The sequence below is a fragment of the Echinops telfairi genome, unplaced genomic scaffold (genome assembly GCF_000313985.2).
Source record: "Echinops telfairi isolate 266 unplaced genomic scaffold, ASM31398v2 ScPeMD7_7421;HRSCAF=8459, whole genome shotgun sequence".
Lineage (NCBI taxonomy): Eukaryota > Metazoa > Chordata > Mammalia > Afrosoricida > Tenrecidae > Echinops > Echinops telfairi.
This window is the reverse complement of record NW_022111321.1, coordinates 12477084-12495304: the sequence shown is the minus strand read 5'-3', so window position 1 is coordinate 12495304 and position 18221 is coordinate 12477084. Positions and strand designations below refer to the sequence as shown.

General features: G+C 35.9%; 1 protein-coding gene across 1 annotated transcript in view; it reads right to left on the bottom strand.

Moving 5' to 3' along the window:
- The window catches only part of DYNC2H1 (dynein cytoplasmic 2 heavy chain 1), a 298686-nt gene that overhangs the window by 188096 nt on the left and 92369 nt on the right, over nucleotides 1-18221 (bottom strand). The window contains exons 40-47 of the mRNA XM_030887685.2: nucleotides 15216-15371; nucleotides 12853-13112; nucleotides 11815-12061; nucleotides 9809-9960; nucleotides 8164-8308; nucleotides 6562-6664; nucleotides 5913-6080; nucleotides 2593-2723 (exon numbers count right to left, since the gene is read on the bottom strand). Of these exons, the coding sequence (XP_030743545.1) occupies nucleotides 2593-2723; nucleotides 5913-6080; nucleotides 6562-6664; nucleotides 8164-8308; nucleotides 9809-9960; nucleotides 11815-12061; nucleotides 12853-13112; nucleotides 15216-15371 (1362 nt within the window). The remainder of the gene's footprint in view (nucleotides 1-2592; nucleotides 2724-5912; nucleotides 6081-6561; nucleotides 6665-8163; nucleotides 8309-9808; nucleotides 9961-11814; nucleotides 12062-12852; nucleotides 13113-15215; nucleotides 15372-18221) is intronic.

The window sequence follows — 18221 nt, the reverse complement described above, 5'->3', positions numbered from 1 at the left end:
GGGGGGGGGGGGCAACCGTCCCCCTTCTATAGTCTCTTTTCACAAACATTCTGTCCAAAGATTGATGTTCAACTTGTATCATGAGAGCCACCGAACATTCAAGTCAGAAATATTTAGACATTTATGATTAGCTCTTTTTTTGACATTTTTGTCAGCTAAAAATAGTATTGCGAGTTGATTGCTGCTTCCATGGATGTTGATTGCGGATCCACGGGAAATGAATTCAATTGAAAATCTCAATATTTTTTCTGTTTGTCGTGATACTATTAGTCTAATTATGAGGAATTTTGTTTTCTTTATTTTAAGCTCTAAAGCTGTGTCACCCGCATGCCAAATGCATCTTCCTCCAGTCCTCACACTGTGTTCTCCACACTGTCCAGCTTCACACATTACTTATTCCGCATGATAGAATAAGCATGCTGCAATGATAGAATAAGCATGCTAGCTCACACCTTTCCTGGTTTTTAAACCACACAGTATTAACTTATTCTGCTCAAATAATTGCCTCTTGGTCTATGTACAAGTTCCACATAAAAACAATTTAGCGTTCTGGAATTCTAATTTTTTGCAGTGTTATCCACAGTTGAATGCCTTTTCACAGCCTATAAAATACAAGTAAATATCTTTCTGGGTATTCCCTGCCATCGGGCAAGATCCGTCTGGCATCAATAATAATATCCCTTGGACATCTTCTGAATCCAGCTTGCATTCCTGAAAATTCCCTGTGGATGTACTACAGCAACTTGTTTTGAACCATCTTCAGCAAAATCTTACAGGTGTGTAATATTGACGGTATTGCTCAATCATCTCCACAGTCAGCTGAGTCACCTTCCTTTGGAACAGGAACACAAACATGGTGCTCACCCAGTCAGTTGGCCAAGAAGCTGCTTTCTACATTTTATTGCATAGACAAGTGAGCATCTCGAGTACTTTTTTAGATATCTCCAGCTGCTTCATTTGTTGAAACATTTCAATTGGCATTCCATCAATTTTTAGAGCCTTGTTTTCCACCAATGCTCTCAGTATAAGTGTATATTTTTTCTTTCAATACCATTGGTTCTTGGTCATATGCTACCTGATGTAATTGTTGAAACTCAACAAATATTTTTGGTACCATGACTCTGTGTATTCTTTCATTGTTATTTTGATACTTCTGATTTCTTCCACCAGCCATAAGGAAGAGATCCATATTTGTACCCATACTAAATGGCACAGAAATTTGAAGTACTTGCTAATGAAGGTCAAAGAGTACAGCTTTCAATATGGATTACAATGAAATGTAAAGAAAACCATAATCCTCACAACTGGCCCAATGGATAACATCCTGATAAATGGAGAAGAGACTGAAGTTGTCTATGATTTGGGTTTGCTTGGATCCACTATCAATGCTCATGGATACAGCAGTCAAGAGATCAAAAGATTCAGTGCATTGGGCAAATCTGCTGCAGATGTCTTTAGAATGTTGAAAAGCAAGAATGTTAGTTTGAGAACTAAGGTGCATCAAGCCATGTTTTTTCCCATTACCTTATATGCATGCCAAAGGTAGACATTGAAAAAGGAAGACTGAGGAAGAATTAAAGCATTTTTACTGTAGTACTGGCAAAGAAATTTTAAAATACCATGGACTACCAAAGTACAAACAGAGTGCTCCTTATGTAGGCAAGGGATGGTGAAACTCCATCCCATGTACTTTGGACATGTTGTCAGATCATGCTTGGTATAGTAGAAGGGCAGTGAAAATGAAGGCCTTCAACGAGATGGATTAATGCAGTGGCTATAAAACTGGTTTCAAGCATAGTAAAGTGAGGTTGGAGCTGCAGGACCGGACAGTGTTTCAGTCTATCACTTGTAGGGTCCACGTGGGTCTGAACTGACTTGATGGCACCTAACAACAACAGGCCACTCAATGTTTTGAACATAGAATCTTTCAATATGGCAACTAGAGGCTTGGATTGTTTTCTCAGTTTACTAACCCACAAAATAAGATATTGGTAAAATTAATATTATTAATACAAATATTAACTTGTCTTTTTGCAATAACTGAAATATTAATTTAAGTCATAACATGTAATAGTGTTTTTAATTTATTTTAGCTAAACGTAAAGAAAATTCCCTAAAACAGTGCTACTTAATGTTTCCAAGGATCAACATTATCAGTATTACCTGGACATCTGTTAGAAATTCAGATTCTCTGGGCTCAACTTTATAAATCAAACTCTTTAGGATTAAGACTCAGAAATCTATATTTTTATTCTACAAGTTATGGCAAGGCTTACCAAATTTTGACAACTATAGCTCTAAGATGAAACTGATATTAATATCAATATTAAGCTTTAACTAACATTAAGCCTCATTCATATTGACCCTCCTAACACATCTTGGCAATATTTTATATATATATCATTATAAGTACATGTGCTTCCAGTTACGTCAGGTACATTATACTGAACTCCAAAAGAAAAGAAACAGCTATACCTTTACCTATCATCTTTTAACTCTATGGCCTAAAAAGAAAAGCTTGCAATAAACACACCAAAAACATTTCTTTAATCAAAATCAAATAAAAACTCAAATTCAGAATTCATATTATACCTTTTTAATAACATCCTTGAGATCTGAAGAGCTTAGTTTTCCAAGTGGTTTTCCATGTGGAGGCAATGGTTGCTTTGGGGCTGCGCTTGCTCCTGAATTATGCCTGGCTCCCCAGGTAACATAGAAACTATCTGCAGAAAGAGAAGATAAGTGTTTCAGAAAAGGGCTCATCAGTAAAGAAATACTACCTTCAATTATTTTTAAGGTAATTAGTCTAATAAGATCATCCTCTGAAAGGTAAAGATAAAGTAGACCTTGTGGCCTGGTGGCATAGTGATTCAGCACTGGGCTGCTAACTGCAAGGCCAGAATTTCAAAACCACCAGCTGCTCGTTGGGAAAAAGAAAAGACTTTCTACTCACATAGAGAGTTACAGTCTCAGAAACCCACAGCAGTAATTCTACCTTGTCCTATGGAGCCAGTATGAGTCAGAGTCAACTTGATAGCAGTGAGTTCAGAGTTTGGAGTTGGTAGAGAAATCTGAACATTTAATCCCTTAAAGATAATTATTTTCTGCCTGAAATTTTTTGTTTAAACCACAACTTTTCAGTAATAGAAGGCACTTTTAACAATTTTATTGACACATAATTCACATATACAATTCTATAGCTCACTCACATGAAGAAGAGTTGCACAATTGTCAACACAGTTGTTTAACATTTTCTTCATTCTACTACTCCTCATTGTTATTATCTCCTCATTTCCCCTCAACCTCCCCTGCCATATTCTCGATGGGCCAGTTACTATCTCTATCCTGGATTTCACAAACAGAAAAACCCTTTTATAAAACAAACTAACAACACTAACCAAGTAAAACAGATTTAAAACCCAATTGGTTGTACAAAACTCTGATAACAGGGTTATTCATATTGGAAGGCATTTTAAATGAAATAAAAAAATAAATTTCTGAAGGTAATATGGATATAGTTATAATTTGTGAGACATATATGTCCCAAAGGGTCCCTGCTGCTGGAGTTAGTAGATTGAAGCCCATTCCTTCAAACACACACAGCTATTCAAGCCCCCACCAAATGGCAGCACACACTAAACACAGCATAGCGGCTTCCAATAAACCCAGAGGCAGAAAATGTTGTGGTCACAAAATAGTAAAGACACAAAAGCCTTACAGTGTTACTTCATTCCCCCACGTGAACTGACTTCCTTCCAACCCTCCTCTACGATTCCTACTTTCCACCCTGTTTGTCCCATTTTCCTGCTACTCTTCTAGTATCTTCAAATTTAAACTAAAGATAATACATAAATCACAAAATAAAACATTTTCAAAACCCTCTTTAATAACAGATTTATTAATACTATGAAGAACCATGATTTCTAAAAGAAAAGAAAAGCATAAAGCCAAATGATTAGTGATAAGTACTGAAAAGTGGAGTACTCATTTGGACTTGATGACGGGTCAAATAAATCCAATGGGGGTGAAAAGTCTTTCAGACCGACATGGACAAAGGTTTTGTTGGAATAAGGACTGCAAGGAAGATTTGCATTTGGTGATTAGGGCTGCATCTGTGTATTCAAATAAGAGTTTCTGTAGTTTGTGCAGATGGAAGAGAAGGCAAGAAATGTAATGACGAAAGAAAAAGGAAGTGGTTTGAAACTATGCAAGTTAAAGGTTGTTGCTTGCTCTAGGAGGGAGTAGACAATCCTTTGAATCAGGGCAATTCAATGCTATTGTGCAGAGAGTTGTTTTTAATTGGAGGCTAACTATGTATATATCAGCTAACAACAAGATCTGATTATGTGGCAAGGTGAGTGCTTGACGGAACAGTCTGACAGAGATGAGGGAAGGTAAAGGTCAATGGGAAAGTGAGTGGATCCTCCTTGTATGGCTGCAGGAACATTGTTTTAAATGAATTTAAGAGACATTTAGGGACTTATAATTTTAAACTTCAGAAAATTAACACTTAGCTACTATATAATGCCCAAAGAATATGCCACTTTCCTTACATATTCTTCGGGCTTGTCGTCAAAGAGACATCACTAACACAATTTTTAGAAAAAGACACTACTAGACGCAAAGCCATCAAAGATGCAAGACACAAGGACACAGCTTCCCAGTCAAAATCAAGCCAATATTGAATTTCTAAGACCCCTGGTGGGGCAACAATTCACACCCACCAGCCTCTGTGGGAGAAAAATGAAGCCATCTACTTCCAGAAAGCATGACGGCCTTGGAAACTCTCCATAGGCCCTTATGCATCAGACTCACTCAACAGCAGAGGGTTGTAGTTTTTAGTTTTCTTCAGGTTCCTCTCACCATGCTAGCCCTCGTTCTTAAATCTATTTCCTGACTCCAAAATTCAGGCAAATACCAAAATTTCCTTCTACCAAATCCAATATCCTTCCAACATTCAAAACTCCCTTTGGCTTATGAATTATGGTGCCAGGACCAGTAGCAAATAGAGAAATGTACGATTTATAGAATATACTAGGTAAAATTTTTAAAACCAAACTTCTCCTGAGAGAACAAAAACTCATTTTGAAGCTTGAAAACTATTCTATTAAAAAATGTTTTTTAGTGTGATCTTCTTTTATCAAATGTCTTCTCACTGCAAAGATGTTACTCTCACAGAAGTTTTCACGATGAAAATTGGCTATATTGAGCAGTATGACCAACAAAGCTGCTTTGACTGAATGGCATTGCACTGTACCTACCATAAAAATGGTAGTAATATGTAAAAAGTTCTGTGCTAAGGACATTATGGGTCCCAAACCAGAGCAAGCTAAGTCCAACTTATAGCCATCCTATAGAACAGAGTGGAACTGCCACAGGCAATAGTTGATGGAAGCAGACAGCCACTTCTTTCTCCTGTGAGTGACTGGTTGGGTTTAAACGATTGACCTTTTGGTTAACAATGGAGCACACAATCATTGTACAACCTGGGCATAATTAGCATTATGAATAGTGGCAAGCAAAAGAAACACCATTACACTTCACCAAAAGTTCATTATCATCAAATATAGATTTTTCTCAATGATATTTAAGTTGCATACATTTACAATTGTTGTTTCTAAAACATCATTACTAGTGAAAATTCTTCTGGAAAAATAGCTTTGCAGAGCAAACGTGAAACATTACAGCCTGAACCACCTTTTCCCAAGAATCATTATGGTACAGAATTGTTTGAACATATTTATAGAAATCTAGCAAAAGAAAGACTGAGCAGCCCTTACAAAAAAGCTGATATTAAATTACACAGTGTTATAATTTGTTCAGAAAATAGACATAAGAAGGCATCGTACTAGGAAAAAAATAATTTTAAGGACCTCAAAATAATATTTACATAAACTCTGTAATTATATTACCTGCCATATTCTCTATTATATCTGAGCCCCAATCTCCTTGAAACACTGATGTCAAAATGCTGTCAAATACATGAAGTTCCTTGGCCCCAACAATTTTGTCACGAAATAAGCGGCGTGCTTCATATGCTACAATTTCTAATACATAATCTAATGGATGGTGTGAGGTTCCTAAAAAAGACAAAATATCTGAAAAATTACATTATAATAAAACTCAAATGATTTTAAATTGCTTCAAGGTAATATAATAAGAAATAAAAAATAAGAATCTACGTACCATATTTTGACATCAGATAAGTTAAAGGAAAAGAAAAAAAGTTAAATTTTATTTTGTTAATGTGTTAATAAATTTATTGTTTTCACCTAAAGCATACACTAACTTTCAGTATATTTAGCTGTTTGGTAAAACGTAACTTAAAAGAGCATGTTAAATATGATTACACAACAAAGAACAATTTCTTGTTCCCAAAAGAATCAGGCTTTACTAATGGCAATAATAAATAATCCTGAAGAAATAAAATAAATAATTTTGTTATAGTCCTTATTTAATGTATCACATATAAATACAATGAACATTTCAAATATGCACATACATATAAAGATACATCCTAAAAAAAGATAAGTGATTTGAAATCTTATAAACAAAACTTACCTCCTTCTAAATCATATCTGAATAAACCAAGAACCCACTGGGTAAGAATGCAAGGAGTAAAAAAGTAGTGACTATAATCATCAACAGTAAATTTGGCCCGCACCTAAAAAAAGTAAAGAGAGTAAATGGTCAATTTAATATCTTAAATATATAATTACGTGCAGGAATGGCAATTTTTACCTTTGGAAGGAGCTGTGTGCCAATATAATTAATTTGTTTGATTACCTGCACATTAATGTGTTATGAAATTTAACAAGATTATTCTGAGAAAAGATTCATAGACTTCAAATATAGTTATGAAGCCCTAGATAAGGAGATGCGCTAAAGTTCTCCAAGGATTTTAAATGGTCTGTTTCAACATAATATAGTAAGAAATAGAGGATACTAGGAAAGCTAATTTAAGCTTCTTAATTCCAAGACTTGAAGTCAAGGGGCCACCTCTTCTCTCAATGCCAAAGGCATCATTATGATCTTGATCATTTAACATCTCAATTAATTTAGAGGGGAAGGGGCAGGGAACTTATCTTTTCCTACTTCTAATGAAACAGTATAATAAACACTTTCCCAAAACACTTCCACAACTTGCATTTGCCATTCTCTTTACCTAAAAAAGATCTTTCACCCTCAGTCACGTGAACATCTATTCATCTTTTAGGACTCAAACCAAATTTTGCCTTTTTAAAGCCTGTCACAAAACAAAGTTATTCAAACAACTCCCTGGAGTTGTACATACTCCTATTGCTATATTTATCAAGTTGTATTAAAAACTAATTTATTTATATAACTAGGTCCCTCATAGACTGAGAATTTCCAAAGAAGGAAGACTCATTCATTTTTGCATCTCTAAGACTGGCCAGAGAAGGCACACAATAAATATCCAATGCACACGCAATGCCTATTTTTAAAGATATTCTCAAACTAATATGGGAAGATGCCTTAGACATTTGCTCATTGGCAGCAGAAAAAAATAAGCATCGAAGACTAGTCTTTAAGGTCTGAAGCCTGCAAGGCAGAAATTGATCGAAGTCACTAGAGAGAGCTGGGTTTTGGAAAGAAGACGAAATCCATTCTAAATATGCTAAACTTAAGTTGATAGCAGAATATTCATCCTAATGTGTTCATTCAATAAATATTTACTAATGTCTACTAGGAACCAGGAGCCCTGGTAGAGTAGTGGTTTTGCATTGGGCTGCTAACCACAAGGTAGACAGTTTGAAACCACGAGCAGTTCTTCAGGAGAAAGGGCTTTCTACTCCCGTTAACCATTACTGTCTTAGAAACTCGCAGAGGCAGTTCTACCTTGTGCTATACTATAGTAGCTATAGAGTCACCTTAAGTCAATATTGACTGGATGGCCCTCAGTTTATTCACATGATTAGAAACTGACCAACAGTAGATAAGACATCAAGTATGTAACCCTTACTAAACTTAGTCTCCAACAGAAAAGTCTAAGTAAGCAGCAGAAAAGTAAATCCTGAGATCATCAAAGAAGGCAGAATTTTTTTTTTTAATTTTAAAAAGAAAAAAAAAGAAGGCAGAATTATAGTAGCCATTTAGGAATTCAACCAATAGACATGAAAACTACAATATAAACACATGTACCTGTTCATACACTTGTACCATAGATCCTGCTAGGAGATAAATTTTTGATGGAGAACCCCAAATAGAATGATTCTTCAAGTTTTTATGTAAAACTGGTTCCAAATAGGCTCCGTAAATGGTTTGTAGTTGCTCTCTTTCCGGGTAACTTAAATTTTTTAAAAAGGCACATAAAAAACATTTAAGCTGAGACAAATAAGTATTGTAAATTATCATCTTAATGTTAAATTACAGCAATGCTGTTCATAATATCATCTGAAACCTATACAACTCAGTGTCCTACCCAAGTGTTAAAGGTGAGGTCAGGGTCAAAGTTCCTGTAATTCAAAAAAATTAGACCCCCAATTATCTGTTGTTAAGAATTGGGGAGCCAATGAAATTATTTTAAAATATCTTTGCTTGGAAAACTACTCATCTTTAGAAAAAGACAAAAGGAAATTTTTACTTAATAAATATTTTGAATTAAATATAGTCACAGAGCAGTGCACCAGCAGTAACTTAACTAAAGACAATAAAGAGTGAAACTAACAAAACAAAATCAAACTATTTCTCCCATATCCAAAATTTATTTTAATATAACCTAATTTTGGTAATATCATGTAAAAATTATAAAGAACTTAATAGATGGAATGCAATCAATACAAAAGCAAAACAACAAGGCTCCGTGCTGCAATATTTAACAGCCTTTAGCCAGTGAGACAATGTCATAACGAGAAGACTGATGAGCCTTTGGGACAATTACAGGTCATGGAGTTTAATGGGTATTTTAAAATTGGTGCCATTACATAATGATTAAGAGGGTCAATGAAATAAGAGAACATAACCATAATAAATATCTATGCACCAAATGAAAGAGCTTCAAAATACATTAATGAAACGCTCACAGAATTGAAGGCATAATAATAATTGTACAATAGTAGCAGATTTTAATATACCACTTTCAATGAAGGACATAACTAGGAAGAAATCCGTCAGAGACCCAGAAGAACTAAACAACTTGACCTCAGAGATAGATACACAACCCTCCACCCAACAACAGCACAAGCTACACTCCTTGCCAGGACACACGGAACCTTCTCCAGAATAGACCATATGTTAGATCACAAAGTAAGGCTGCAATTACATTAAATACACTTTAAAGATATTACAAAGCATCAACTCAGATCACAGTACTATAAAATTAGAAACCAATAATAAGATGATCAAGGGAATAGGCAAACACATGGAATTTGAATACCTTGCTTTAAAAAAACAACTGAGGGATAGAAAAAATGAAATTAAACAATTCCTTGAAGCAAAAGCTACAATTATGAATACATAACAAACCAAAACCTTTGGAATAGAAGAAAAGCAGTGTTCAGAGAAAAACAAAAATTTACATTCTAAAATATGTCTTTCAGATTCCTGATAACGATATTTTGAAATCTGGACAATATAAACAGCTCCATATTAAGTTTACTTATCTCTAATACAGAAAATGCTTTGACTAAAATCTTCATCCTTCTAATTATTACCTACAGTTCTTAAAAGAAAATAATAGTATCAAGACTTAAATTCAACTATTTGTAGAAGGATCATTCATGGCTACCTTAAGAAAGCACAACTGTATAGGAGACCTACTTTCAAAAAGAGACAATAAGATACATACTCTACAGCACACAGACGAACAATAGAAGCAAATCTGGTGGTAAGCTTGTGTCGCCCCAGTCTGCCTCCAGCTGACATCGAGGCCACAATCTGAATATTTTCTAAACCAACCCATTCCAAATTTTCATCGTAAAATCCTTGATATGTCAAGACCTATTTGAAAATAAATGTATTTAAGTGATTTATACATAAGATTTTCAATCATGATATAAAATGCTGCCTAAAATTCAAATATTTCTAAATGCGAGCAATATTCTCTACCCTACTTAAGAGTTTAAAATTAAAATATATGATCAATTTTTCTCTCTCTTACAAAAAATACCATTCAAGTCTGTGTGATAAATGTTAGTGGAATAAACCATATTTTAAATATGCTTTTCTCTCAAATAAACATTAAAATCCAAATCACATTTGAAATCTATTAAAAAATTTTTTTAAAAACTGAAAGGGTAGACGTCAGACAGTATAAGACATGACAAAATATTAATAACTTACAAATTATCAAGGGTTCATGAGGGAGGGAGGTTGGGGAGGGAGGGGAAAAAATGAGGAACTGATACCAAGGGCTCAAGCAGAAAGCAAATGTTTTGAGAATGATGATGGCATCAAATGTACAAATGTGCTTGACAATGGATGGATGGATGGATGGATGGATGGATGGATTGTGATAAGAGTTGTATGAGCCCCCAATAAGATGATTAAGAAAAACACAAACTGAAAGTACCCAGGGAAAATATAAAGAAAACCGTTAGGGTCCCTATATATATTTTATTGTATTTCTGCAGTTGCGTAACCCACTTGGTTACCATGGAGTCAATTCCAACTCATACTGACCCTTTAGGACAGAGTAAAAGTGCCCTTTGTGGGTTTCCAAGACTGTAATCTTCACAGGAGGATAAAGCCTCATCTTGCTTCTATGAAGTGTCTAGTAGTCTCAAACTGGTGACTTTATGGTTAGTAGACCAAAGAGTAATCCACTACACCATCAAGACACCTTGAAGTTATATAATAGAGTTAAATTTTTATCTAAGTAAATGCAAAAAACTCTTAGAAGTTAATGTTTTTAATGTGATATAAGGAGTCCCTAATGTGATACAAATAGTTAATGCACTAGGCTCCTAAACAAAAAGTTGGAAGTTCAAACCCATCCAGAAGCACCATGTGAAAAACGCCTAGAAATTAACTTCCAAAAAAGGCAGCCACTGAAAACTCTATCAAACACAATTCAACTTTGACATACTGTATATGGATGGTATCACTATGCAAAATAGATGCAACAGCAACTGATTATGTATAAACAAAATTACAATAATAAAGAAAATCTACTACACTGAGTGTGAAAGATAGATCAACCTTTCTACTTCAACAAAGAGTCACAACCTTGGAAATCCAAAGGGACAGTCCTACTCTGAGCTGTAAAGACACTGTGAGACAGGATCAACCCAATGGCAGTGAATACATACAGTAGTACATACACTGAGGGGAAATGCATCACCTCAAAACCAAATACAAGAAAAGGAGCTGAATAATGGATGAAAGCAGCTGGAAAAGGCATGGTTGACTAAGGCTAACTATGGTAGAAGACCGCATAAAATGAAGCAAATAAGTCCTTAATTCTACTTCTGCTTTTCCCTTTCTGTAGAGTTAAAGAAGAGCGAACAGTATAGGAGGAAGTACTAGTAAGACAGTGGGTTACAGTTGGGTTGCTATCAGTCAGTAGTTCAACTCCACAAGTCGCTGTTTTGAGAAAAAGATGAAATCCATAGGGCAGTGCTAGTCTGTCCCTCAGTATCACTATGAGTCAGAATCGACTCAATGGAAGTAGGTTTGGTTTTGGTTTGTTTATACATGTAGAATAAAGGTCATTTTTTAAACCCATCTCCTATTGAGGCAATACTAACTCCTGAACAAAGTAAAATCAAAGAAAGTAGGCTTGGAACCACATTGAGATATTTTAATTCACTCCTTTTTCAATCACGTTAAAATACTTTAAGTGATAACACTCACCTGTTGTAAAAATGCTACCAAAGTACTGGTCCCCCATTTATCAAGCTTGGGTAAGTTGATATCTTTTAAGTACAAGACAAGTCGTTCACAGTCTTTTGGCCTGTATACTCGACCAGTATTAGTACTGATGACCATGCAAGTCTGGCTCAGTTTCTGCAGAAGATGTCGAGAAGTAGTTTGTGCACTACAGTGAACTGTAGCAATCTGAGTGGATCGAAGTTGGGAAAAGGCATACCTGAGCAGCATCCTAAGAAAGACATATGACATTTGACTTTAAATTCAACCAATATAATACTTTTAAATACAATTTAAGAACTGTCATAACTATTTCAATTTATTAATTATAAGTTAGTATATTACAGGGGAAGTGGCAAATATGGATATGGGCATCTACAACTATCAAGGTAATTTTCTCACTTGTTGATAAGACAAAGTCAACTCATATTTCAAGGCATTTTTGTGACATCTTCAGCAAAATAAATAAAAGTCTACAGAAATAATTGAGTTTGATAAAAGTTAATACAAAATACACAAATTATTTTTCCACAGTTGAAGAAAAATACGTTAGAAAAATTTCTTCAATGATTTTAAAGAATATTTTAATTACTAATGCCCAAAATGATATGTGAAATAGTTCACAGCTTCTTTACTACTAGAAATTACATACAGTAGACATCTAAAGCTAACTGAGTTTCATTAAATTAGAAACTATTTTTAAATACAGAGTTAACATCAAGATTCATATTTTAAAACTAAAACAAATAGCAATTTGTGAATATATCTAATCATTTTGTTGTTGTTATATGCAAAGGTTCTTTTTAACAGTATGTTCTTCTAAAATTGCTTTCCATTAGAAGCATATAATCTGACAAAGAAAACGGTGCATTTTTTTCCATAGTGCTATTTTTATAAATAGTAACAGTTCTTCACAAAAAGAATGAAGGGTACTTTCATCGTTCGTAGTAAAAGTGGCTGTCATTTTAAGGTGAAGGGGCCATACTAACGTCCCAACACCTACAGCACACAATCTGCTCTTACCCTTTGCCACATCCTTCTGGTCCGACGAGAACAAATGGCTGCTTCGTATCAGAACTTAGCCAAGGCTTGACATAATCTAGCCCCCGCTGCATGTCAGGAGTCTGAATTACTGGGAGAGTTTGGCCATGACTGAAATCCTCAGCAGTCAGGTTGTCTGGCTTCTTCAATGCATAAGATGCAAGTCTCCTTTTACCGGTGTCATAGAACGTGTCCATTGGTTTATGCGGGTCTGGAGGAGATTCTCGTGCCCAGTTAAAAACCTTAAGGGGAAAAAATGTAATAAATTTTCACATACTAAAGAGAAGGTGAAATTTTAATTCTCTAAAGGATATGTTCCAGATTCACCACATTAGAATAATCAAACATTTGCGATCTAAGGGCAGCATTTACCTAAGACAGAGGAGTAGGGAGAAGTAGAAGCAGGAGGGAGCTTTAAGCCAGCTGGAGAAGCAAAGGGCCATTAGGAGGATTAGAATGGACGAGGTGAAACAGAAGGTGCATGAAGTGTTCAATGTAAAACGGATGATGTGCTCAGTAAATCATCATCTACATCACAATAAAAAGTTACAATAATTTTTAAAAGAACATTATCTATGTCACTAAATTGTACACTTAAAAGCTATTGAATTAGTTTACAAGAGGGTTCCAAAAAAAATTCATGGAGAAATTTCATTACCTTTAAATTCCATTTTTCCATGAACTTTTTGCAGCCCCTTGTACGTTCTGCTGTGTTCTCAATAACAGCAGCAAGATAAACAAAAGATAGGGAAAAATATGATGAGTTCTCAAAATAGAACATGGATCAACCTAGAAGATGTGCTGAGTGAAATACATCATTCACAAAACAACAAATTCTGTATGACTTCACCTAAAAAATAAACTATATACCACTATGTATTACAATTAAATATGCTAAAAATAAATGATCCTAGCTCAATAAAAAATTGTACATTAAACCTAATAAATATCCTTTGTAATTAAAATAACATTCTGCTTAAGGTATTTAACTTACTTCAAATAATCATTTATGCAATTTTTTTAGTCAACTAATTTGTGCAGATGCTCAGGATTAAATATGTGCACTTCTAAGAAGAGTTTTTATGGAAACACAAAATTACAGTTTATAGAAAAGGGAATTCCGAAGGACTGCCATTTCAAGCACACTCTGGCATTGCCTATTCCAACGTCGCCAGCACTGCGTAGAAGCAGTTGTGCTAATAATTAACAAGTGCTCCTTGTATTGGTAGAGCAGGAAGACAGCCTCTGTAGGTACTCTTCAATGTTTTTCAGACTTTAGCAAGCTTTAATCTGTTTAAAAGCAGCAGATAGTACACTATCAAGTGGTAACAAGGCGTGACAGATGTAATGGGCAGTCATGGAAAGCAAACAAATAAAGTAAAATGATGGTGTCAAAAGCAGCAGTGAAGTAAAAACTGAAAAACAAGAAGGGGAAAAGAGCAAGAATATGATGTTCTAGCCAACCCTCCAAAATAAGTTCAGTTATTTTAAAAAGCCAATAGAAATTTTCTTATTATGTAGAATTAAGTTTAGACATTTGGCTAAAATACAATCTTTATGTATGTTAGAAAAATTGATTAATTATAAAATCATCCTACCATTTGTAATGACTAGATATGTTCTTACTAAAAGAGTGATAACAACTAAACCATTTAAAGAGGAAAAAAAGAAAACAATCATTTTACTCTTATGTCTAAATTAGTTTAAAAGTAACTCACTTTAAAAAGATACAGCTTTTGAAATATTACTTAATTAAATTTTAATAATGACATGAGTATTAGTTCCAAAGAGAAAATGAGTATAGATGTAGCAATGAAATACAGCATTATTTTTTAAAGCCACCTGTAAATCCCCTCTAAGCACAGAGTAGGAATGAGAATAGCCTTGCTCTCATGCAGAGTGCCTTGGAAAAGTGGATTGTGGTAGATGTGGCTGGGTTAAAATAAAAGAAACACATCAGTATTTTACTGAATGCACAATATCACTGTATGAGAGAGAGAGAGAGAGGTGAGTGAGTACTTGGGAGCAAAGTGGCTTTCCACTCAACAATTCATACACACTTCGTTTCATGGCATTGGTTGCAGTCCCACAATGTAACATCATAGCATTTCTGCCCTTTGTCTCCAGTCTCTATTCTGCCTTCTTTCCTCCTCATTCTTACTGAGCTTTAATCCCTGGGTAAATGCTGCCCTTTATAACTCCTATCACAGATTTTCCTAAGATCCTGTACCTCCCTGGTGTTATTCACCTCACAGACCTATCTATTGTTTTCTCTAAAAGTTCATGGGCCTGAAGAGTGAGCAAGGTCATAGCTTTGGGAGTGAATATGGTCTTAAATAGATTACCTCCTTGGTGAATTCCAGTCGTGACTTCATGTTCAGATTGCCACCCAGTCCCCTTATGAGATTAATAATAAATTGTTCATGATCTTCGCATCCATGTAGATGTGACAAACCATTCATCACAGTCCCAACCAAACTTGTTTCTACCACATAATCATTCTGTAGATTAAAAGCCACAAAAGGCAGTATTAATCAATGAATTTACAACCACAAGCATAGCCATAGATTGGCTATCACATATCTTCCAAGGACCACTTTTAAAGTTTAATAAGTGAAGAAAATAACTTTCTTTCTCTATTCAAGTGATAGAAAAATTAAATTTCCTTCCATTTAAATGTACTTTGAAAATAAAGAGGAATTAGACACATAAATGCATACTTCTAGCTGAAAGGACTAAATCTTCCCATGGATATAGAGTCGGCTAAAGGAATATACAACATAAATTAGTGAGCATGGAACCAAATAAACAATTCTTGCTTTCTTCTTTCAAAAAAACAGGAAGCTGGAAGCAACGCTGGATTAATGGCCCTAGAAAAGCAAAGCCAATAAAAGCAGGATTAAATGAAAAATTATTTGAAGCCTTCTTTCTAAACAGAATTTTAAAATCAAACTTTTGGATTGCAGTGGTATAGACAATTTTAATCTCATTGATCTGGGGCCTCTGTGTACCGTTGGGGAGTTAGAAAGAAGAAAAAAAAAAGTTGATATACTTTCCATAAATTTCCTGAGGGCCAACTATGCATTCAGATCTGCATGTGGTGGTATCCAGAAGGGCAGTTCCCATGGAGTTAATTCCAACTCAGAGATGCTCTAGTACAGAGCAAATGAACCCATCGTTTCCTGGGAGTCTTCCAGAAAAGTCAGTGGTTGAAAACCACCAGCCTAAAAGGTGGCAGCCGTGGAAACCCTATGGGAAAGTTCTACTCTGCCCTATGAGCTGCTACAAGCGGTAAGGTCCTCTGTGACCATGCCGCTGTGGTGGTGGTGCTGTGGAATCCATACAGAAGTAGACCGCCACATCATCCCCCCACAGGGCAGCAGTTGGTGTCCAAGTACTGCCCTTTTAGTTAGTAGTGAAGCACTAAGCCACTGCATTACCAAGGCTCTTCGATGTGGTGGTCGGGATAAATAAAGGTGAATGTCAGAATCGGGCTTCATGGAATGCCAGTCTAGTAGAAGAGCTGGTTAACCAGGTGTGAGAAGAGGTAAACAGCACCAGGCCAGATTGTGGTATGAAAGAATAACTCACATAGAGGGTTCAAAGCCTCTTTTTAAAAAGAATATATTTTAGTTAACACTTGAAGGACATCTGGCCATGCAGAAAATACAGCACAAGTAAAAGGAAGTGGTCCAGAAAAAGAATGAAAAGAAGTGTACGTCTAACTGAGGGGGAATGAAAGAAACTCAAACTCACTACCAGTGAGCACTGAGACTCAGGGACCCGAGAAGACAGGGCAGAACTGTCCACGCGGGTTTCTGGGATGGTAACTCTTCACGGGAGTGGAAAGCTACTTGACTTCTTTCTGAGGAGCAGCTTTGGTTTCAGTGTGCTAACCTCTAGCTTAGCAGCGCATAGCATAACGTCTAGGCCACAATCACAGAAGGGTTCCAGGGTCAGGCTATGGAACAGTATGAATTCATTTCCACTGCATGCTTTACAGTTCTTAAGATAACAAACATTGGGGGAAGAAAGAACAAATAGGGTGAAAAGTGGAATGAAGATGGATAAAAACTCAACTTCATAGGTCATGCCAAGAGTCAGAACTGATTCGATAGTACCTCACAACAACAAGAATGTTAGGCTGTTCACAGAGTGATAAAACAAACCAACGAATGTCCTAGGGGGTCTCATTTAGGGATTAATGCAAGAAAGCACAATTCCACATACTAATAAAATGCAATTGTCTGGAACATGTGTTTGGATTATCTTCCAGAATCTGAGCATGGTAAACAAGGTTCCGGGAAGAGGGAAGCCTCAACTCATAAAAAACAATTGAAATAAAAACAAGGTCTGTCCTCAAAACAGAACCTTCCGCGTACAGTTTATATCCTAATTAAAAATTTGGAATCCACTCTCAAGCGTGAAGTCTTAACCTACCATTGTTTCTAGAGCCACAAGCATGTATATGTATATTCTAGCACACATTATATTCATCACTATAAGAGTCACGCAAATATTAACAGCATGAAAATAAGTGACTTCAAGGGATTTATCAGCATTGGAAAGTCTTGTTAGGCAAGGTATGTTTGTATTAATGTATAACAGCACACACATTGACATCAGGATTCTAAGTTTAAGCTCATATACTGTTATTCATTCACTATGGCTAAGGCTTAGGCATTGGGTTGCTAACTGCAAGGTTAGCAGTTCAAACCCACCAGCCACTAAATAAGATAAAGATGGAAGCTATCTGCTCCTGTAAAGATTTAAAGTTTCGAAGTCCTATATAAAGTCACTATGAGTCGAAGTTGACTCAATGGCAGTGTTTTCGGGTTTTGTTTGTTTGAACTCTGTTAATATTATCATGACAGGTTTTTAGTACACAATAAGGAGCAAGAGAGGATGGGTCCTTTTGTCAGGTAGCTAGAAAAGGGGACCAGGAGTATCTATTGGGCATGCTCCAAATTCAAGCCCCTGAGCCAGGTAGGCAGTACACAAGGTGGGTTCAAACTAGGCCAGGTGGGCTTATAATTCAGTCATTTGGGTCAACCAGTAATGTCTACCACGCCTCCCAGTCAAAGGCCCTAAAGCCCAGAACTTCAAGACCACCTCCCTCTTTTCAGCTGCTGCTCTACCTTCCGCTAGGCTGTGCAGTGGTCTCTCTGGCCTCAGGCCGCCATGTGTGGGTGTGCAGTCCCATGAGGTTACCTGTGTTCACTAAATGTAAAATCTGAAACTTCTTCCATCCTTTATAAAACCCACTTCGCAGGGGAGCAACAAGTGATCCAAAAGTAATGGCAAGGAGGGTGTGAGAGGCCTGGTAGGGATTCAGCAAAGGCATTATAACC